General features: G+C 38.6%; 1 protein-coding gene across 2 annotated transcripts in view; it reads left to right on the top strand.

Annotated features, from left to right (window-relative positions):
- The window catches only part of PDGFC (platelet derived growth factor C), a 116,827-nt gene that overhangs the window by 46,062 nt on the left and 47,487 nt on the right, over window positions 1-23,278 (top strand). For both annotated transcript variants that reach the window (NM_204721.3, XM_025149500.3), the window contains exon 2: window positions 21,143-21,338. In NM_204721.3, coding sequence (NP_990052.1) covers window positions 21,143-21,338 — 196 coding nt within the window. The remainder of the gene's footprint in view (window positions 1-21,142; window positions 21,339-23,278) is intronic.

Raw genomic sequence — 23,278 nt, forward strand, 5'->3', positions numbered from 1 at the left:
TGATGACTTCTGCCTTCATCCCAAGGACTCCAGTCTTGGGAACAAATGTGATGGCTAATAATTAAAATTTGGCAAATTTGTAGGAAGTTAAGAGGACTCCATGGTGGTTTTCAAGATGAAATTACTTAATCATAGATGGATTTTGTTTCCTTCTTTTCTTTCATAGAAGTAGAGCTATAGTAGTTAAAGTATCACTTCACATTCGGTGTCTGTGGGTGGATGGAAGAATTTGAATAATTTTTTACTTTCTAGATGTAAACTGTCAAATATTCCAGGTTTAATAGGACCGTTTCCTAATCTGTTATCAGTTCACTTTCTAATTCAGTGTTGGTCAAATACCATTTTTCATATTTAACATGTATGCAAACTTTGATGTTTAATATTTCTGATTCTTAAGTCTGATATTTACATGGTATTTTTTTCTATAAACTGCTAAAGTGTATTATGGGTTTTAGTAAGTGTTTTGAAGAGGCCTGGAGTTGATCAACTCATATGTAGTGCTGCAATGCAGAGATAAAAATGAAAAAAGTGCAGTGAAACTCATAGGAAAAACCATTAAAATGATGCACAAAATAGTGCATTTTTGTCATTGAATGAATAACTGGATACCAACTGGTACTCAAATTTCAGTCAAGAACTGTGTTTGGCTGGGGATTCTTTTTGACTTGTAAATAAATAGTAGCAGCTGACTTTTTTCCCTAGTGAACTGATCTTATAGACATTAACATTTTCTCTGTATGAGTAAAAGCACTGTATGCTTAGAAGCACATTTGCAGCTGTTTTACATAACATTTGGGTTGTTTCCACTTTATCAGCTGTAATGTAAATGGAATAAAAAAGGGCAAGAGTAGATGAGAAGGATTCTGGTAGATTGTGTCATCAAATGACTATGGCTAATTTAAACTTTCAGATATTGATAGTGAGATCGATCTTGGAATTTATTTTTCTAATAATAATAGATTGCAACAACCCTGCTTCCCTCTTGCCTCAATCCCCCCTTTTTTCCTTCCCTTTGCCTAAACTGGAAAAAGGAGGATTTATTTCTGGTATTCTGATGACAGGATGCTGAATTCATGCCAAGCTATTTTTTAGTATACATGGAAGAGCAGTTTTATGGGTGGTGTTCAGTTTTGGAGGTCACTAAATGTTTTAGGTTAACATTTTGATTTGACTTAACAACAGTATCTTACACCTTTGATAGAACTGAATTTATGTGAACAATCTAAGACTGGTCTTTTAGCCCAGAGCGGTATGTAATTTGAGCCCATTGAAGAGATAATTACATGCTCTGTTAGGAAAAGAGGGTGCCTCTCATCAGCTTTCAGGATTTATCTCTGTGAGCAGATATGCACAGCAAGTATTGCTAGTTTTTTTTTTTTTTCATTTGTATTTACACAATGTCTGTAAACCTTTTATTCTAACTTCTGATTTTTGACATGGAAATAGAACTGTTTTGATTTGAAACCACAATATGAATAAATACTATTAAAATGAAGTTTATAACAGAAGAAAGTGGGTTTTTCTCTCCTTTTCTTACAGCAACTGTAAGAAGGCTGTAAAAGATGAATTTAACAAGCCCCTGGGCTATTTAATTGTGAAGTGCTGATAAGTATTGGGATTACTTGATATTTCTGTGGCTTTATTTTCCAGTAGAACTACTGGGAAGGAAAGTATAAGAACAGGAAATCCTAATGGTTAAGGTGAAATGATTCTGAATCTGGGAATATTGTTGTGCTGAATGACTTGGGGCTGAGCTGCAAGATGTCCAGATTTGCTGGCTTCTTGCTCCTAGTGATGACTGGGGATCTGGTGGCGTACCAAGGGTTAGTGACTGGGGGAATAGTGTATGTGCCTGAGAGTAGGCGAGTGTTTTTGTTATCAGTGTGAATTTTAACAGCAATTGCAAGGAAAGCAAGTGATTCTGTAAATGGATAAAGCAGGCTTTACTGTTGTCTTCAGGATGTACTAGCAAATGGAATGGAACTCAATTTTCCAATTGCTGGGGGTTGGAGGGAGTTGTATATGAAAAGTTGCCAAAATAAAGAGAGAAAAACTGTGCTTCCAGCCCCTTTATTAATCTATACTATTTTTACTTTACAAAGGTTACTTTGTTTCAATTCAGCTTTTGCCTAACATTTTCCTAGTTTAGTCTCTAGAAGTAGAAAGGATAATGAGCAACTCTGGACAAAGTGCAAACTCAGAACCTTGTGGAAACTTTCAGTCCTTGTGGAAAATGATGTATCCCATCAATACAGTAAATGTCTGAAATATCTTAGGATACCTTCATTTATGGAACAGAGCTTGGCGAAGGATATGAAAAATAATAAGGGATTCTACAGGTATGTTGGTCAGGAGGGACAGGCAAAAGTGTGTGTCAGAAGTGATAAATGGGAAGGGAGAACTGGCTTCAACAGATAGAAGGAGAAGGCTGAGGTCTCAGACTTGCTCTTCTTGCTGAGTACCACCTCATGAGACTGAATATGTACAAGGCTATGGGGCCAGATGACATGCATCCCAGGTTGTGAAGAAAATGACTGATGTGATTGCCAAGCCACTCTCCATTGTATTTGAGAAGACATGGCTGTCAGGCAGAATCCTCAGTGACTGGGAAAAGGAAAACATCACTCCCATTAAGAAAGGAAGAATTGTGAGGTTCACCAGCCGGAACTTCCACCTCTGTACCTGAGAAGCAGAGCAGATCCTCCTGGAAGCTATATTAAGGCACAGGTGATATAAGGAGGTGATTTGAGACAGCCAGCACAGCTTCATCAAGAGCAGATTGTGCCTCACTGATCTGGTGGCCTCCTGTGATGGTATGATAGTACCTGTGGACAAAGGAAGAGCAGCTGTTGTTGTCTACCTGGACTTGTACAAGGCCTTTGACATGGTCTCACACCACATCTTTATCTCTACATTGGAGAGTTACATGTATTTGAAGGCTGAACTATTTGGTGGATAAATAATTGATTGGATGGTTGCAGCCAGAGGCTTGTGGTCAGTGACTCTTTGTTCAGGCAGATGATGCTGATGATTTCTTTTAATGTGACTTAGCATTTTTTATTTCATTTATGCCTTTTCCATTTGACATATTTAACATCAATAACTTGAAATAAGCAGGAAGATTTTCGTTTTTATTAGCTTTACATCTTCAGCTTGTCTTCAAAGGTATCAGAATCAGTTTCTTTTCTCTTATTCCATGTTCCCTTGTGAGAGTCTTCTACAGACAATCTACATTTGCATGAGCTGACAATGTATGATCTCTTTAGCCTTCATCAGATTTGGCCAATTTCAAAATAAGGTAATAATGTGGTGTTCTTTTTAATTACTTTCTCACTTGTGCTGTGAACTTCTTGTACCTTACAAGCAGATACAAAATTGCTCTTGGAAGAGCACCTAGCAATAATTAGGCTGTAAAAACTGAAAAGACTAGGATGAGATCCTATGCTAGAAGTCTTTCTTTTTTTGTCTATCAGATAATGAAAAAAACTTGTAAATCTGTAAACCCTGTAAACCTTGTAAAATCCATGAAAACTTTGCAGATTAGAGTTACCTCTGCTGAACTGTGAAGTAACAAATATTAATTGATGAAAGAACTTAAAGATTTGTTCATATACAGGAACTTATTGGAGAATAGATGAATGCATATGGTTTGTCTGTGCAACAGTCGACTCGTAATCCCTTATTCTTCATTCAAGAGTGTTTAAATAGTTTAGGTAGAAGTTCTGTATGTGTGGATTTCTTCCACTTTGTAGATATATTAAAAATGTGTTATTTGTATATGTGTTTACACTGGAAAGATAGAAAACATTTAGACTGAACTCAACATGATCCAGAGTCAATGTTCCTTAGCTCTTCTATTTCTTACTGAAGATCCATTGCCTCTGTTTTATAGGAGCAGTGGTTAAGTTGCCATGTATCTGGGTGACCCTGTCTCTGTTGCACTGCAGAGAAGAGCTCTGCGGTATGTGATTTGCTCAACACCGATGATAGATGTGGGCTAAAGTGGTGGGATGAAAAGCACCTGGGTCAGAAACAGTGTGTGAAGTGCATAGACAGATGTAGCCTTATGTAAATAGGTAATACCATTACATACCAATCCTCCTCCTCTTTCTACTCATCACCCTCCTCTGCCCTTATGCTTTATGTCCTTATGCTTGCTGAAGACCTATATCAAAGGTTAACTAAAGGCAACCCTGGATTTAGTAATTGACTCTGAACCTTGTTTGGTTATTATATTTTCTTAAATGATCATCCTCAGGAAAGTTACATGTTGTGCGATGTAGTTAAAATAATCTCATAGGAAGAAGCCTAATTTCATCATTCATAGAATTTTAGTATCACCAAGGTTGGAAGAGATCTTCAAGATGATTCAGTCTAAATGTCCAACTACCGCCACTATTTCTCCACTAAACCATGTCCCTTAGTACAACATCTAAACTTTTCTTGAACACTTCTAGGGATGATGACTCAACCACCCACCTGGGCAGCCAGGTCCAACACCTGACCACTCTTTCAGTGAGTAGATTTTACCCAACATCCAACTTGAACCTTCCCTGGTGCAAGTTGAGGCCATTCCCTCTATCTCTTTTGCTAGTTATGTGGGAGAGGAGACTGACACCCCCCACCCTGCCACAACCTCCTTTCATGTAGTTGTAGAGAGTGCTAAGGAATCCCATAAGCCTTCTCTTTTCCAGACTAAACTGTAGCAGTTCCCTCTGCTGCTCCCCATAAGGCTTGTGTTCCACACCTCTCACTGGTTTTGTTGCCCTTCTTTGGACACACTCATAGAATCACAGAATGACTGGTTTGGAAGGGACCTCAAGAATCATCAAGCTCCAAACCTTGGCCACTGGCAGGGCCACCAACCTCCACATTTAATACTAGACCTGGCTGCCCAGGGCCCCATCCAACCTGGCCATGAACACCTCCAGGGACAGGGCATCCACAAGCTCTCTGGGCAACCTGTGCCAGTGGTGAGATCACTGTTACAGTAAAGAACTTCCCCTGATACTCAACCTAAATCTTCCCTCCTTAAACTTAAAACCATTTTCCCTTGTCCTGCCATTATCTACCCTTGTAAAGGGTTGACTGCCCTCCTGTATGTAGGCTCTGTTTAGGTATTGGAAGGCTGCAATCGCCCTGCAGCCTTCTCCTCTCCAGGCTGAAGGCCAACTCTCTCAGTCTGTCTTTGTAGGGGAAATGCTTCGGGGACTCAGTGTCTTTTTTGTACTGAGGAGCCCCAAACTGAACACGGTACTTGAGGTGCAGCTTTACCGGTGCTGGATAATGGATGATCACGTTCCTGCTCTTATTCTAACGCTATTTCTGATACAAGCTAGGATACCATTGGCCTTCTTGGCCATCTGCATACACTGTTAGCTCATGCTTATCTGAGTATTTACCAACAACCCCAGAACCATTTCTTCCGCACAGTCTTCCAGCCACTCTGCCCAAGCCTGCAGTGTTACCTGGGGTTGTGGTAAAAGTGCAGGACCTGGCCCTTGGTCTTGTTGAACTTCATCCCATAAGCTTCAGCCCAGCAATCTAGCCTGCCCAGACAACTCTGTCAGGTGTTCCTATGACCAGGCAGATCAACACATCCTCCTAGCTTAGTATCATCTGCAAACTTACTGAGGTGCTCTCAATCCCCTCATCCAAGTCATCAATAAAGATATAAAACAGGACAGGCCCCAGAACAGACCCCTGAGAAGCACTGCTCACAACTGGTCTAGTCAGCTGGATGTGACTCCATTTACCACCATTTTCTGGGCATAGCCCTCCAGCTACTTCTTTACCTGGTGAAGAGTGTACCTGTCCAAGCCATTGGCTGCCAGCTTCCCCAGGAGAATACTGTGGGAGACAGTGTCAAAGGCTTTGCTGAAGTCTAAGTCAATAGCCTTTCCCTCATCTACCAGGCGGGTCACTCAATCATAGAAGGAGGTGAGGTTTGTCAAGCAGGATCTGCCTTTTGTGATCCCGTGTGGGCTGGACCTGATCCCACAGCTGTTGTCCACATGCTGTGCGATCTCACTCAAAACCATCTGCTCTATAAACTTTCCTGCCCCTGGGGTCAGGCTGACAGACCTGTAGTTCCCCGGATGTCACTCAGTCACCATGTAAACAAATTGTGCTAAATAAGTTGCAACCTGCAAGAAACAAAATCAGATCACTTTCCTGAATCCAGCTCAATGAGGTAGGAGTCTTCAAACAGTAAATTCTCCAGTTATCAAGACAGATTTACCAAGGACATTATTTTACTTGCCTGCTTTGCAGAAGACCAAGATCCTTCAATGTACTTGTATTTTCAAAATATTAATTTTCTGTATTTAAATAACAATAAGAAAAATCACACTTAGCTGATGTTTTCACTCAGAAATCCTTGCTGTCGTATTCAGCTTTGGAGCAGAGACAGCCAACATTTGGCATCCAATACTTTGTGTTTCTTGACAGCAGTGAAGCTTTGATGTGCAGATAATACTTTACCTGTGGCATATAAAAATCTTAGCATAAAGCCTTCAGTTTCAAGAAGCTGCTTTTTTTAATTGTGTGAAATCTTCAAAGAATAGACTTCAGATAAGATGCTTTAAAAATAAGGAAGAAAGATCAGTTTGGCTGGAAATTTCAGTAAGCATTGAATTAACAGATTTCAAATTCATTTTAAGTATTCTCTATGTATAGAATCCTTTATACAGTGCTATGGTGGACTAAGTAAACAAAATTATGGGCCATCAAAGTTTTGTAGAAGTTGATATTGCTGAAATTCAGCAGAGGTGAGCCTATTAGATATGAAAAATATTTTCCTTTCTTCTTCAACCATTGTATGCTTGAGATGTGCAGTTAGTGATTCTAAACCATTTATCACCAAGTTATTCAAACACCGCATTAATTGTGGCGCTGGATGTTCGGTTAGATTATGTATATAGTACATTGATTTTAATTTATGTGAGTGCATAAGCTTCAGGGCTTGATGCTCCTATCTTGTTGATTTTGCAATTGAACTATCAGCTTCATCTGCTAGCGCTGAAGTTGCTGATAAATGTTTTGTGTTGGGAAAATTAGAATTCTTTGACATAAATTTACAAGTGAATGAAATGTGCATCAAAAGTAACCTGCTGCTATTCACTGGAAAAATGTGGTACCTTTATATAATGCACAACTCAAACTCATTGAATCATAGAATCGCTCAGGTTGGAAAGATCAAGTCCAACCACAACCTAACCATACCACCCTAACTCTAACAACCCTCCAATAAATCATGTCCCTGATTACCACATCCAAATAGTTTTTAAACACATTCAGGGATAGTGACTCAACCACCTCCCTGGGGGAGCCTATTCCAGTGCTTAACAATCCTTAACAATAAAAGAAGTTTTTCCTGATATCCAGCTTAAACTTATCCTGGTGCAACTTGAGGCCATTTCCCCTCATCCTGTCACCTGTCACCAGTGAGAAAAGACCAACCCCATTCTCACTGTAAGCACCTTTCAGGTATTTGAAGAGAGCAATAAGGTCTCCCCTCAGCTTCCTTTTCCCCAGTCTAAACATCCCCAGTTCCTTCACCCTCTCCTCATAGGGCATATTCTTCAAGCCCTTCACAAGCCTTGTTGCCCTTCTTTGGACCTGCTCCAGCACCTCCATGTCCTTTCTGTACTGAGGTGCCCAGAACTGAATACAGTACTCGAGGTGAGGCCTCACCAGTGCTGAGTACAGGCACAGGATTACTTCCCTAGTCCTGCTCACCACACCATTCCTGATACAAGCCAGGATGCCATTGGCCTTCTTGGCCACCTGGGCACACTGCTGGCTCATATTCAGCTGACTGTCCATCAGTACACCATGGTCCCTTTCCATCAGACAACTTTCCAGCCACTCCTCCCCAAGCCTGTAGGGGTGCCTGGGGGTGTTGTGACCAAAATGCAGGACCTGACACTTGGCCCTATTGAAACTCATACAGTTCACCTTGGCCCATCGATCCAGTCTATCCTCTGTAGTGCCTTTCTCCCCTCTGGTGGGTCAACACTCCCTCCCAACTTGGTGTCATCTACAAACTTACTGAGGGTGCACTCAATCCCCTCATCAAGATCATTCATTAATAAAGATGTTAAATAGAAGCGGCCCCAGTACCGAGCCCTGGGGAACACCACTCGTGACTGGCCACCAACTGGATATCTCCATTGACCACAACTCTTTGGGCCCAGCCATTCATACAGTATTTCATCCAGCGGAGCGTATGCTTATCCAAACTGTGGGCAGCCAGCTTCTCCACGAGAATGTTGTGGGGGTCACTGTCAGATGCTTTACTGAAATCCAGGTAGACCACATTGACAGCCTTACCTTCATCCACTAAGCGGGTCGCCTTGTCATAGAACAAAATAAGATTTGTCAGACAGGATCTACCATTTGTAAACCCATGTGGGCCTGATCCCCTGGTTGACCTTTAATTGGTCCATGATGGCTCCTGAGATTATCCATTCCATAACCTTCCCCAGCACCAAGGTGAGACTGATATGTCTGTACATACCAAGATCATCTTTCTGGCTGTTTTTGAAGATTGGCATCACATTTGCCAGACTCCAGACCATTGGGACATTTCCGGTTAGCCAGGACTGCTGAAGGATGATGGAGAGTGGCTTGGCAACCACATCTGCCAACTCCCTCAGCACTCTAGGGTGCAATCCATCTGGTCCCATGGACGTGTGAGTGTCCAGCTTTCGGAGCAGGTCCAGAACCATCTCATTGTGGATTATACAGGGCCTTCTGTTCCCCATCCCTATCTACCAGCACAAGGGACTGTGTCCCCAGGGAGTAACAAGTCTTATTATTAAAGACTGAGGCAAAGAAGGCATTAAGTACCTCAGCCTTATCCTGATCCTTGGTCACCATATTGCCCTCAGCATCCAACAAGGGATGGAGATTCTCCCTAGCCCTCTTCTTGCTGTTGATGTACTTATAGAAATATTTATTGTCCTTTACCTTAGTGGCCAAGTTCAGTTCTAGCTGGATTTTGTCTTTTCTAATTTTCTCCCTGCACAGCTTCACTATGCACTTGTAATCGTCATGAGAAGCTTGCCCACTATCCAAAGATCATGAACTTACTTTTTGTTCTTGAGATGTAGCCAGAGGTCTCTGTTCAGCCAGTCCGACCTCCTTGCCCATCAGCTCATCTTCCATGACTTGGGGATGGTCAGCTCCTGCACCTTTAAAATAACTTCCTTAAAGTATTCCCAGCCTTCCTGGGCTCCCATGCCCTCCAAAAATACCTCCCAAGGGACCCTCTTAACCATGCTCCTAAAGAGGCTAAAGTCTGCCCTCTGGAGGTCCAAGGTGGCAGTTCTGATGACTCCCCACCGTGGTTCAACAAGGGTAGAGAAATCTAGCATCTCGTGATCACTGTGCCCCAGATGGCCTCCAACTTCTACATTCCCCACAAGACCTTCTCTGTTAACAAACAGCAGGTCCAGGATTCTGCTTCCCCTTGTTGTCTCCTTCACCAACTGTGTCAGGAAGTTATCTCCCACACACTCTAGGAACCTCCTGGACTATTCCCTATGTAATGTATTCATAATATATGTAATGTATTTGCAATATATGTAATCCAGCAGATAATGTCTGAGAAGTTGAAGTCCCTCACAAGAACGAGGGGGAGAGGCCTTGAGACCTCACCCAACTGTCTATGAAGTGTCTTGTCCACCTCTTCATCCTGTTTGGATAGACTGTAGCAGACTCCCATGATAATGTCAGTTTTACTGACCTTTGCTTTTATTCTGACTCATAAGCTCTCAACCCTATCATCACCATCATTAATTTCCATATGTTTGCATTCTTTCTTAACATGGAGGTCTACACAACCACCTTTCCTTTCTATAATTGAAATTATAACAATTTTCTATTTTAAAGTATAAAGTTCTCCTTTTCTAATTGCAGCATGCGGATTGAAAATATAGTGGAATCACTCTATAAGGATTCCAAGTAGGGAGTAGGGAAAAATAATTTTTATTTTATTTGTTTTAACAAATATAATCCTGGAATTTATTTTCCCCATTACCTTAAGACACATGCAGTGTGATGTTAACTTCAAGTTCAACTTTTTAAAACTACAGCTAACAAACACAGTTCTGTGCCTGTGAGATTAGTAGTACCACATTCAGCCTCAAGGAGTTCAAGTTAGGATACGGACTTGATCATACCAGGCATCCAAAGCAACTTCTGAAAAGTATGTGAAGGGATTGTGGAGTGGTTTTCTTCAAATTTCTTGAGCTAACTGTTCTAGTTGACCTAGAGTAAATCATCGGCAATACAGCTTTTATTTATTAGTGGAGAGACAGGCTCCAAAACCTGTTTTGGGGAAGATATCACTACTAAGTTATATTTTGTAACATACATTATGTTCCACCATTCAAATCTAAACTGAAAGTGTATTAACTGAAATAAAAGACTGTGATGAGACACTGGACTAATGAAAAAAAAAAAAAAAGAATCTGCATTTTCACTGCAACAGGTTGATTGTGGTTGAACTTAAGTTATACAAACTTATTAGTTTGTATAAATCTTTTGCTCCTGTTACAAGGAGAAAAAGATTCTACATGACCTGGTGTCGTGTTCCTGCTGCCTTTCTGGTAAGAGCACTCATACTCTTAAAACTTAGAAAAAATGTTTTTTGACTTTTAAGAATTTCATTTTCATTCTGAATCTATTTCTTGACTTCTGAGCTATGTAACAAGGCAGAGAGAATGGGTTACCTGGAGTACTTGTGTGCCCTTTCTTAGAGCACTACATGTTTCTTTACACCTCTCATGACAATTCTAAAGTTGTACCAGCAAGACCAAGGCTCTTATTTCATTTTATACTCTTTGTTTGCTCTCTGGAATTACAGGAGAATTAAGCAAAATACATTTTAACTATTGATTTTCTCCAGCTCCTTCCACATGCCCATGTGTTTTCCAAAGAAGCTGATGAATGCTGAAAAGTGTTTCTGATGGTTTAGCACAAGTTTAGGTTTAAGAAAAGGTGAAGTGACACTTCAGAGTGAGGCTCGATTGATTGCTTAAACATGATTCCAAGCAGTACTGAAGATGAAAGACTGCTAGGGAGAGCAGCATCCCTGTGAATTGCACTAGAATTAAAACTGGACAGTAGATTGTGATGTGAAAGAAAAGAGCTAAATAGAAAATAAAAAAGAAAATAGCTTTGTACAGAAGTAAAAAGGTATAAAAGAAAATAGCTTTGTACAGCAGTGCCAAGACCTTTATTAGGAATCCCATAGATAGTTCCCTTGTGTAGTTCTAAAAAAGGCTGTCAAATTGGACACTCATCCTAAAGAAGGGATTGGAGTGATTTGAGACTTTTAGATTTCACTTTTCATTTTACAGTTGTGCAGCTTTTTCAGAGCATCCCACATAAGCATTCTGGAAGAATTCTGGAATTAAAGGTGGGCAGAAAAAGATGTTGGGTGATCCAGGAATAACAGCTTATGCTTCATGTCTGGAATAATAAATAATGAATTGTATGGGAATAAATAAGGCATATATGGAATAAGTGGAACTATGAATGTGCTAGGGACTAAAGCCCAAATCAGTATACCAATAGATTTCTATGTAGTGGTGTACATAATCTTCTTAATGAAGTAGGCTGTGACTGTGGTGGTCCTCAGGGCCCTGCTGTCAGTCCTCCTCAAGGGCACCTACTCTACTAGATTAACAAAAAGGTCTTTTGGCAGTGGTTTTGCTCAAAATAGGCTGTTGTATTGCCCATGCCATGGGTTATAATTCTTTCTGGTTATACTTCCTAGAAATTTTGTCCTGTTTTGACAGAATTCTATCAGTTATTTTAAATATTCATTGCTCGTTATTATGGTCTGTCTATAAAAGATGTCCTTGGCATTCATGTGCATCAGTTCAGTAACCAGCAGAATCAGAGACACATGGTAATGAAGGAGCTGTAAAGAAGTGTTATTGCTCTACACGGCCATTTTATGCTGTACAAAACCTTTTATTTTTCACCTTGTGGTGGATTTTGTGGCTGTGCTTGTGCTTCCTTTCCGAACTGCTTCTAGACTTGCATATCCTTTTCTGGACAAGTATTCTGGTATCTTACATGATTTAATTTCCCATTAAAAGATACTAGAAACAAGTGTTTCAAATTCGGTTGTTGCGCTGAGCTCCGTCTGCTTAAAATTCTTCAAATTCAGTAACAGCAGTTTTATATACATACTTGTAGATCACTATTGATACTGCATAACCACTTTCTGCCAAATCATCTTGTGGAAAGTAAATTGTACTCAATTGAAAGCATTATATTCTTCCAGAAATTTTGTTTTAGCAGGTTAGTACCAGCTAAAATCTTTTTTACTTTAACATATATTAAAGATGTAATGGTTTATGTCCTTGAATTTGGGAATATAGTGTAGTCCAGTTCTGAAAAGATCTAAATAATCAAAAACAATTTTGTTATAGTACTTTTTTTTGTTTCCCTTGCCTTTTTGACATAAGGATATACCAGAGCTATTTTTTTTTTGTATATACAGTGCAAGCCTGAGGCAGCTTTAATCTGGCCTGTAGACTTTCCAGTAGCAATGTTATTTCTATATCAAAAGTTTGGCACAAACTTTTTAAGTTTGCATAGGACCCTCTGCATTTTTTACAGTGAACTGAATGCCACATTGGATTCACAGTTGTAGTTAGTCTTGTCCTGTAGTTAAAACTAGCTTTAGATGTGATGTAGCCACACCTTCAATTGCAATGAGCAAATCCCTTAAATCTTTGGGTTTGTTTTGTCTCCTTTACATGTACTGATCACTGTAATTTTTTTACTAGAAATCTTAACCATCCTTGAGAATTGTATTTTCACACAGATAAGCAGTAATAATTTTCTAAATTTATTTGAAGAACAGCTTATTTTCAGAACTTAAAATACAATGGTGACCTTTATAAATATTTGAATCATTACTACTACAATAAAGAATTAAAAGGAAAATCCACACAAATACCAGAATGATGTAAAAAGCAAAGCAAAACATTTCAGGACTGATATTTATAAAGATTACGGTAGTATCTTTCTTTTTTACCTCTGATAGCATGATGAAGACAGGATTATATTTTTTCAGTCTGAATAAAACTGAAAAAGAGATGTAGCTACTTAGCACATACCATATCCATAGAGTCTATTTATTCAGGCTGAATTCCACATGGACCATGGATAATCTTTTTCCCAAATGTTTACTAGTGTCTGCTTTTAACAAGTGCCATGCAGTATAAATTGAAGGAACCATAAAGAAAAGGGGTATAATAAAATTAAGCCTTGCTTTTCAACAAAGTCTAAATTGAGATCAAGAAGTGAAATTTTTGAAAGGGTCAGATTTAGGAATTTTTTGTGAAGGACATGAATCACATGGATTTTAAAGGGTGGGGGGAACCATATCTAGTACTAGAAAATATGATACGCAAGAAAGTTTTAAGAGCTGGCTTTGAAACTAATGCTTTTAACTGACATAAAAAGAGATCCAGATTAATTTCACAGTTTTGATGAAGTTATCTTCTTGAACTTATAGCCACTCTATGCCATGCACAATTTAGAAAACTGGGGGAATACTGCTGCTTTTGTGTTTTTTCCTACCTTGCTCAGGCTGTACAGTTATTCAGGAAAGACTGATAATTTTTGTTCATGTGTGTGGTTTACAGTATTAACAAATCTAATTTTTGATGTGGTTTTTAAGTCCTGTCTTAATGAAATTGAAAACAAATTCTAAGTGCCGTGTTTAAGCACTTACGTGCAATGTTTTTTTGCATTTGCATAAACATTCTATGTTGTTACCGTAGAGGTATTATTTTAGTAATAACTTCTGCTGGTGTTTGCTTGCATTTAATTAAGTATTTAGTTTCACTCTTCAAAGCTTTGTTAGGTCAATTTCCTGTAAAAATAGCAACAAACCCGTATCTCATTTTTGAGCAGCAGAACAATTGAAAAGATTACTTATTTTGAATATATTGACAATCTTTTCCACTCAAATTCTCAAACACTTTAAGATGTATTTTTTTTTCCCTTTAAAGTATGTAAATAACTGTGATCTCTATGTAAGTGTAAGTATGTCCAGCTGGACAACTGTTTTCTGGTTTACTGTTTGTTCTTATTTCCTGATGTCTTTCAGCATTTAACCCTTACAGGATTTGTCTTCTACTGACATTTTTCATGTATATTAAGTGGTTTTTTCCAAAGAGACTCACAATTCTCCCAGTCCCAGACCATTAGTATTTTTTATGAGTTTGGTACGTAGCTTGTCTGCGTTTCAATAAGATTGAGGGCTACTCATTTTATCTTGGTTATTAAATGATACTTAAGTGCAGAATATGTAAAACTACTCTTTTTATTTGGGACGAGAAAATAAGCTACAAAAATATCAAAAGCATTACTTAGCACGTTGATTATCAGGAATATAGAAGAAAACAAAAATATTAACAAACATTTCATTATAGGAAGTTGTGGAAGTGGAAGAGGGGTTTTATTGCATGAAGATGAGAAAATGGTGGTGACATCATGATGTTGGGTGAAGGTCAGGCATTTAGGCTTTTCTCTTTATCTGCCCTAGACACTATTGATTGTGAAGATGTTTACTATCTGCCAGTCCTTGCAAGAACAGAGGAAGTGATTCACTCAAAATGACATTTTTTTTCCCTCTTTTTCTATTTTCTTTCTTTTTCATCTCCTCGCCATCTCTCCCTCCATGTCCTACCAAAAAAGTTTGGGTAGTTGCACATTAAGTTGTTTTTTTTCCTTTTTCTTTTTCTTTTTGTCATTGCAGTAATGATTGCATAATGTGTTTTTTTCTTACCTACAAAGAACAGATGAGGAGTCAGAGTAGTTTCTCAGTGTTTTATTCCACCCCCTTTTGCCAAGGGAATTATTTTATGTTCAGTCTGAATTCTCTTCAGTACGTATACTCTTACAATTATCTACACATTTTATCATCTTAAACAGCTGTAGTGTCCATTTTTGTATAGTAGTACGCCCACAAATAAACCTCTGTGTGGCTGCATCTGTCCAAGACGTTCAGGTCGCTCAAGGTGGCAGTTCTGTAGTTTAATGGAAGAGTGTTGAGCTACGGTGCAGTCCAAAGCTGGAATGTATGTATATTATAGGTTTGTTAGTATTCTGCATATTCATATTTATTTCAGGATATTTATCATCCCATGGCTAAAAAAAACAAAAAACAAACAAACAAAAAAACAGATGCTCAGTATAAAATAGATATTTCAATATCATTAGGTATTTAATAGAGATGGAATTCTTTTCATGCTCAAGCCAACGAGAGCTTAAATATTGATTCCAGTGCAGCCAAGACTTTACCTGTGGACACTGGAATAAAGTACTTACTGAAACACTCCAGAGTAAGTAGATCTTAGAGCATGTGATAATACCAGAAAGTTACCTCATCTAACATTTAACAAAAGGAATTCTTTATCTTGGCTAAAATACACTGTATATCTAGTTTTAAAAGGTACTGAGGAATTCAGGACTAAGTTTGCCTTCCACAGGCATTTGGTCTTATAGTAGATCTCAAGAAGTTACTTTTATTTTAAGATTTGCCATTAGTTTGATTAGTCATTATTGTCTTCTGCAAGACATTAAGTCATGCAGTTATTTGGAAACTTTATTAAGTCTGTTACTACGGTTCTATGCTCTGTTCTCCAATTCCGTCTTTCCCTTCCCCTCCCCTCCCCTTTCTTTTGTCCGTCCCTCATGGCCAGCTGCCAAAACTCTGGGTTCCTGAAGATCTATTAAAAACCTTGCTCTTCTCTGCTCATCTTGTCTCAGTGAACTCCTTCACATGATGTTCTTTACCTAGCTACAGGAGAACCAGCTGTTAAATCATATATGATATTCAGTGCTTAAGGCAATGAAATGGAAGAAATTGTAGGATTTTAAAATGTAATAACAATAATAGTAATAGTGAAACAAATACAGTCCTGTACACATTCCTGTACTTGTTTAAATTGGCAGATTTCTTGTTAGAAGTTGAATTTATCATGTGACGGTAGCTTATTTGTGTATATTGTGTTTTATGGGTTTGTAAACTTCTCTTTCTGGTTATTTTTTAATAATATCTGAAAAATCACACTAAGATTTCAAATATGTAGCTATATCCAAACATAGAAGCAACTCAGAATCGAACCTCCACCTAAGGCATGATGGGTTTTAGAAATTTAACTCAGAAAACCACAAGCCATACTACTTAAAGCTATCTTTGAAGATACAGCAAGTCTTTGTGAAGTTTTCTTTGCTCACTACTTGAAAACGTGAAAATGAAAACAAGCCCTTGTGCTTCAAAAGCATTTCTTATGGTACTTGGGGCATGATGGTTTGAAAGAACAGATTGCTTTCTGGATAGGTTGAAGTCAGCTTGACTGCCAGGCTCTAAGACTTGGTATCTAGTGGTGGCTGACAGTGAGTGGAGGGTGGCAAAGATGGCCTTGTTTATGGGCAGAAGAAAGGGCCATAAGGGGCAGTCTGACAGCAGGCTTAAGAGTTGCTTAAGAGCAGCTACAAGCATGACCTGGTGGTCACCCTATATGTGAGAAAAAAAGCAAAGCAACCCCGTTTTCCAAAAAACAAACAAACAACAACAAAGAAAACCTGCTCAGGATTTCAGCTAGAGAGGTTCAGATATGACAGAAGGAAAAACATCTTATATTGGAATTTAATATGTCACCAGAGCAAGTTATCCAAAGACACTGTGGAGTTTCCATCTGTGCAAGTTTGGGTTGACAAGCAGATGCCAGCCCTCAAATGTGTGATCTGCTGTGGTGCGAGCAGGAATTATAACCCAAGCAAGAGCTTGGACTGGAGGTCCCACAGATCACTTCAGAGCAGCATTTGTACAATTTTGAATGTTTTTTGCACCAGTACGCACTTTACATGTGAACAATATCAAGCTGAGTTATTTGCCTTCTGTTTTCTGCCAGTAACAGACCATTTTCCAGTTTTTCCTTCGTACATGGAAAATGAGTTAAATTTTGCTGCTACATTCAGATAATAGCTATGAAGTGCCTGGAGGCAAGTGAACCAGAGACAGAGGATAGAAAGAGGTATTCTCATATTCCTTTAGTTATTACTTCTGAAAGTAGGCTTGCTGCTTTTCAAAAGTTTGGAAAAAATACCTTATTATGTTACATTTCAAAGGGTTTCTTCTACAAAGTCTGTTTCTGTACATAGTGTGGAGAGTTGTAGAAATTGCATGGGATTGTTGCAGGAAATCCTTTCAAATAATGATAATAAAAGAATGCATCCCTTTGAAGTTCTATGGTAATGAACAAATAGTCATCTTTTGTTGCTGAGTTTTAAGTCAGAGGACTTGCACATACTGCATTACAGTATATCAGAGAGAGCTCTAATCTTAATCTGTAAATATTTAGAGTAGAATTTTCTTTATTTGAGCTTGGCGTTGTTTTTGAAGCACTGATAGCTTAACATGGCTGTTACTGAACGCCTAGAAGTGGTTTTTCATAATTAAGGGCTCCAGAATGAAATAAACAGGATTATCTATGAACAATCCATGATTGGTAGGACTCTGATCTTGTCCTGTTTACAGAAAAATATACTTTGAGAAATCAGTGGAAGTTTAACAAAAAGCATTTTAAAAACTGATATTACCAGTGCTGCATGTCTGAGAGAAATCTGCCCTCAGAGTGGCACCCAGGGGCCAAGGCTCTTTCTCCACTTCTTGGTGCTCCAGAACTGCATCCAATTTGTCCGAGTTTTACCTATGACCCTCACCAAAATGTAGTGATTACAATGTACTAGGAAGAGGTATTTGCTATATTTAAGAAGTGTCAGCACTGATCTTTGTGAAATGTATTGTGCCGATGGGGGAAGAGGTCTACTTTGAAGTAGACAGGAATGAGCTTGTCTTGTCGGTGGGTTTAATTTCAGTTTACAGTGGCATCTGCTGATCTCTTGGTGATACAGTGGTTTTTCATCTGTGTTACCATTGCAGTGGAGGGGTTAGGCACTGCCATGCATTCAGAATGTCTGGAATTTTGTAATTTTCAGGTGCAGGCTTTCCACATTCATATATAAATCTGGTGACAGCATCTTGCACCACATCAAAGACTACTGTGGTGAATCATTCTTCAGCTCCGGGCCTGTGATGCTTATACAGTCCTTCCCTGACAAGTGTAACCATGCCACATCCCTGGGTCAGCTTAGGGGTTTTCCCCATCTAATGTGCCCCATTTCCAGAACCCTCTCCTGCAGATGATCTCTGCCCACTTTTTGAAGAAGCCACTCACAGAAGCCTGTCTGTCTGTCCCCATTCCCTCATGTGGTAGTACTGCACTTGGGCTAAGGAGGGGACCTCGCCTGCCTCAGCCTTCTCCTGGACTGATGCTTCTGAGTTGATCTGTGCTGTCTAAATGATCAATTTTTCTGTCTGTTTTTTAGAGGAGGCTATGAGATGTTAATAGCAAGGCAAACAGGTCACAGCAGTAAGGACTCATGTATAGCTTTGGAGCTACACAGCTGACCACTGTGAATCTGGATGAACTTGTTACTCCTTTTTAAGTGTAACCTGGATTGACTTAACCCTAAAATAAAGCCAGAAATTGTAAAGTCATTCTAGAAAAGAACAAAGAACTGTAGTCTCAACTTAGTTACATTCAGGTGTCTGTGCTCTCCACATGAGTTCCTCAAAAGAAATTCTCAGAACATGCATGTACTCAATAGGACAAGCCTAGTTTTTTGCATTGTGGCGGTACAATTTGTTTATGTAGAATGGATGAAAAAGAATATTGCAGCTTATCTGAAGACAAATAACAAGCCTCATTTTCCAGTGACAGCAATTACTTTCCTTTGTGGTCATACAAAATAATTCTTTTGCAAAAGAAATTCCACTGTGTGAGAACAAATATTTGAAATGGAGCAAGTGATATGTGTGAGAATTTGACATGTTCTTGGAACAATGCTGTGTAAAAGACATTTTTCCTTTGCAAACAGAGGAGCTGGAGATACTGGGGATGCTGCAAGTCCCATTCACTAATTTACAGTATGCCTTTTTGTTCCTTTGCCTCTCTTTAGTGACTTCTCAATTGATATGTCTGGACTACTTACAGAACTTAATTACACGGAGGTGGTTGTCATTGTCCCGATGATATAAAAGAAATACGTTGTGAAATATAACACGATTTGTAATCCTACATGTGATTTTTCAAGACAAAAAGAATCACTGAATATAGTGTCATCAATGAAATAATGTTCCTTTGCATACTTTAGAAATAACACTCTGGCATACTAATCTCTGGGAAAGTCACTTCTATTATTGTTGGCTGCTGTGTTTAATGTGGAGCTTTCTGCTGACGTGCTATGCGTTATAAAAAAATGCTTGTGACTTAGCTAACAAAAAAAGCCAGGGAGGCGTCTAAATTAAGAATCTATCTCTTGTGCATCCTTTGTGCTTTTTTTCTTATTACTGCATGCTGTTCTCCCTTATGGGTCTGCAAGGCTGTCAATCCTCTGTAACTGTGTGTGAATACTGGCAAAACCACACTCCTTCAGGTTTATGTAAGCAGCAATTCATTTAAAGGAAAAATTTCCATTTTCATACCACAAGTATAAGGCATGGGTCCATCAGAATAGAAGGCAAAAATCTGTCAGACTTTAAATTACAGTTAAGTATAGATTAATTCCTTTAAAATTGCAATGGTGTTTGTATAGCTTTCTTTTCTTGCAGTACATTCATTTAGCTGTCAGCCTTTACATGTTGCTATAATAAGGTACAATTGCAGTGCATGTTTTCATTGTAGACTGAAGCACAGACTTTTTGCATAGTTTCAAATGTATTTTCATCACCATGCTGTTTATATAACAAACAAAAATGAAGTAACTAACTGACAAAACTAATTGCCAAAAAGAAAATAATGTGAGTTACTTCCCAGTACTAAAGTGTGTTTAGTTACTAAGGTTATTAATTAGGTAACTGAGGATTGCAATGGTTTACTGACTGCGATGTCAAACTTGACTATATACACATTTTTAGAAAAAGTCAAAGACAGTAGAAGTCTTGTGCTATGGCATAAAGATTTTTTTCCTTTGATGTGCTTATGGAATTAAATTTTGTCATTTAGAGATCTCATCATTTGGGTCATGACGTTGAAAAGTATTCGAATTAGATCAGTGCCTCCTGTTTGCAAGCTAAGTCTTCCATACAGACTGATTTAATCTGCTGAATATGAATTTCTGGGAATGCTGGGCACTTGGCAATGAGGTTGTTTGAGTTATTGTGAAGAGAGTTGTATTCCTGACAGTCACAGCAACTGATCACCAAAGGAGTCCTTTCCTTTTGGTAACTCCTTACAGTTGTGAATTCATCATCTAAAGAAACTGTTTCAGTGCTTCTGTGTGCTTTGAAGTCAAATGTAGTCAGCACATTTCTTTTGAGTTCATTTACTGCCACATAAAACATTTATTTTTACATGTATTTTGTAGTCTAACAAAGCTGAAGAATTTTGAGGAGTGCCCTCTATCGGAAATTGTCAGTAAATATCTAATTTCATATACTTGCTAATTTCCAAATAGCGTATCCCAGATGTGCTCCTGTGTCAGGCTAACACTGTGCCAATACAGCCCTGGGCATGGATGCAGCCATCAAAATCCTTATTGCTGGACCCAGTAAATGTAGAAGTCTCTTGTAATGAGAGACAAATTTAAACCAGCCCTTCTGTGCAGTAGGTGTGAGGTGTGAGCAGGCCTGCCCTTGCACCTTTGAATGATTTCTCTGCACTTCCCAGTAACAAAGAACTGGAGCCATCAGCAGCCTGCATGATTAAGTCCCTTTGGCTGCTGGAATTCTGTGAGGGCTCCAGTCTTGCGTTTATGTGTTGAGTTGAAGGAACTATACAGTCACATTTCTCTTGACTGTACTCCAGTCTTCCATTTGAACTTGTGTTCTGTTTTCTGACGAACAGTTAGAGCTTGGGTTTGATTAACTTTTTGTCAGCAAAGCAAACTCTTAATCTGTTTTTAGTGAATAGATTTTCCAGACAAAATGAAGAAAAAAGCAAACAGAACAAAGGGACCATTTCTGTGCATGCTATATACTTTAGGAAAAGGGAAAGAAATACAGTATTGATGCGTCTGTTTTCTCTCTTTACTACAGGTGTGCAGGATCCTCAGCATGAGAAAATAATAACTGTGACTTCTAATGGAAGTATTCACAGCCCCAAGTTTCCACACACATACCCACGCAATACTGTACTGGTGTGGAGATTAGTAGCAGTAGATGAAAATGTATGGATACAACTTACTTTCGATGAAAGATTTGGGCTTGAGGACCCAGAAGATGACATTTGCAAGTAAGTTACTTTTGCTTTAACTTACAAAATATCTTAAAGAAGATGTGGGGGATGGAACAAGAGTATTGCTCAGGTTTTGCAAAAAATGTTACACCTGCATGTCAATATATTTATAAAAATGCATCTCTAATGTGTTAGCTACTGATTTTCTTTTGCAGTGCTAGGAAAGCATTTCATGCTTGAAATATAATTTGAATGTTATATCCTGCTTTGATGTGTTCCTGGGGAGGTATTTCACACCAGTTTTTCCTTTCCAAGTAGGTTTTTTGGCTTTATTTTTTTCCCCTATTTTAGATTTTATTTTTTTACTATGTATGTTTGATACTTGCTTTCAGTTCTTCTAATCAATTAGTCTTCATTTGTTTGTATATCTCATATATTTTTTATTTTATTTTATTTTATTTACAAATTTGGGTTTCTTAGAGGTTACTTTTGAGCTTATTCTTATTTTGGGAGTTGTGCTTCATAACATGTACAGTTACCTTCTTCATAATTCTGAAGAGAGTAATTGTCAAGGCCATGTCAAATATAATAAAATACGAAGTACATTAAGCATATGTTTGCTCAGATGAGTGCACTCCCTTTTTAAATTAAAACTTAGCTTGCTTTTTTCTTTTCTTTGCATATGGCAGAGTGAAGTGAAGTGAAAGAAAATCCAGGTAGGGTGACTCATTCGTCCACTTGCAAAGAAAAAAGTAAGATAAGTTAAAATATTTTTAATCTTATAACTTGAATAGTATTTTAATGGGAGTACATTTATTTTAAGTAAACAAGGTGATGAATACAAAAGTACTAGTCAAATTAAAAAGCAGTAATCAGCCACTCATAATCTTCACCCACTCGTAATCTTATCATGTTCATATTTGTGCATGTATATCCAGGCAGCTGGATGTATGCAAATCCTGATATGTGCACTTCTGAGGATGCATTAGTCTTTTTAACTTTGAAGATACAACCCTATGAAGAAGATGTTCCTGTGTAGTTTAAATTCAGTAACAATGTCAGTAAAAAATAATTGACAAGTTAAGGAAATAAACCGGCAGAGTTTAACTGTATAAAGCAATTCTACACAGGCCAGTTAAGTTACTGAGTTATCAGAGTAATAGCTCTTTATAAGTAATGTCTTGTTTCTTAGCTCTTGTTGTTCTTAATAAAATTATTTCATTTTCTTCCTACCTTCTGTAGAAAGACTGAGGGTTTTGGTTGCCTGCATTGTATTTATGGCTATTCCCTGTTTCTGCCATCTGGAAGGTCACAAATCAGTACTGTTGGTGCAAGAGTAACCAACAGTTTCTCAAGACTGAGCTTATACGACAAAGAACAGCATAAAATATAGAATTATAGAAACCTTAGAGTTGGAAGGGACCTCTGAAGGCCATTTAGTCCAATACCCCTGTGATGAATAGGGACACCACAGCTCCATCAGGTTGCCCAGGGCCTGATCCAGACAGGCCTTGAAAGTCTCCGGAGACAGGGCATCAACTGTATCACTAAGCAACCTGTTCCAGTGCCTCACCACCCTCACTGTAAAATACTTTTTTTCCTTATATCTAACCTAAATCTCCCCTCTTTGAGCTTGAAACCATTTCCCCTTTCTCTCTCACCACAGACCCTGCAAAGGAGTCTGTCCCCTTCTTTCCTGTAGCTCGCCTTTGGATGCTGACCACAGTCAGGTCACCTCACAGACTTCTCTTCCCCAGGCTGAACAGTCCCTGCTCTCTCAGCCTGACCTCATAGGAGAGGTGCTCTATTCCGTGGATCTTTTTCTTTTTTTTTTTTTTTTTCTTTTTTTTTTTTTTCTGTCTGGGACTAGAAGCCAACATCTGGCTGGCTTGGCCATATTTGGATTTCTCCAAAGTCAGTTCTGACACTATTCTTGTTTAGAAGGATTTTAACATCTTACAGGTACTCTAAAGGTACCACTTTAGCCTCCCTTTTAA

This window comes from Gallus gallus, chromosome 4, assembly GCF_016699485.2.
Source record: "Gallus gallus isolate bGalGal1 chromosome 4, bGalGal1.mat.broiler.GRCg7b, whole genome shotgun sequence".
Taxonomy (NCBI): Eukaryota; Metazoa; Chordata; class Aves; order Galliformes; family Phasianidae; genus Gallus; species Gallus gallus.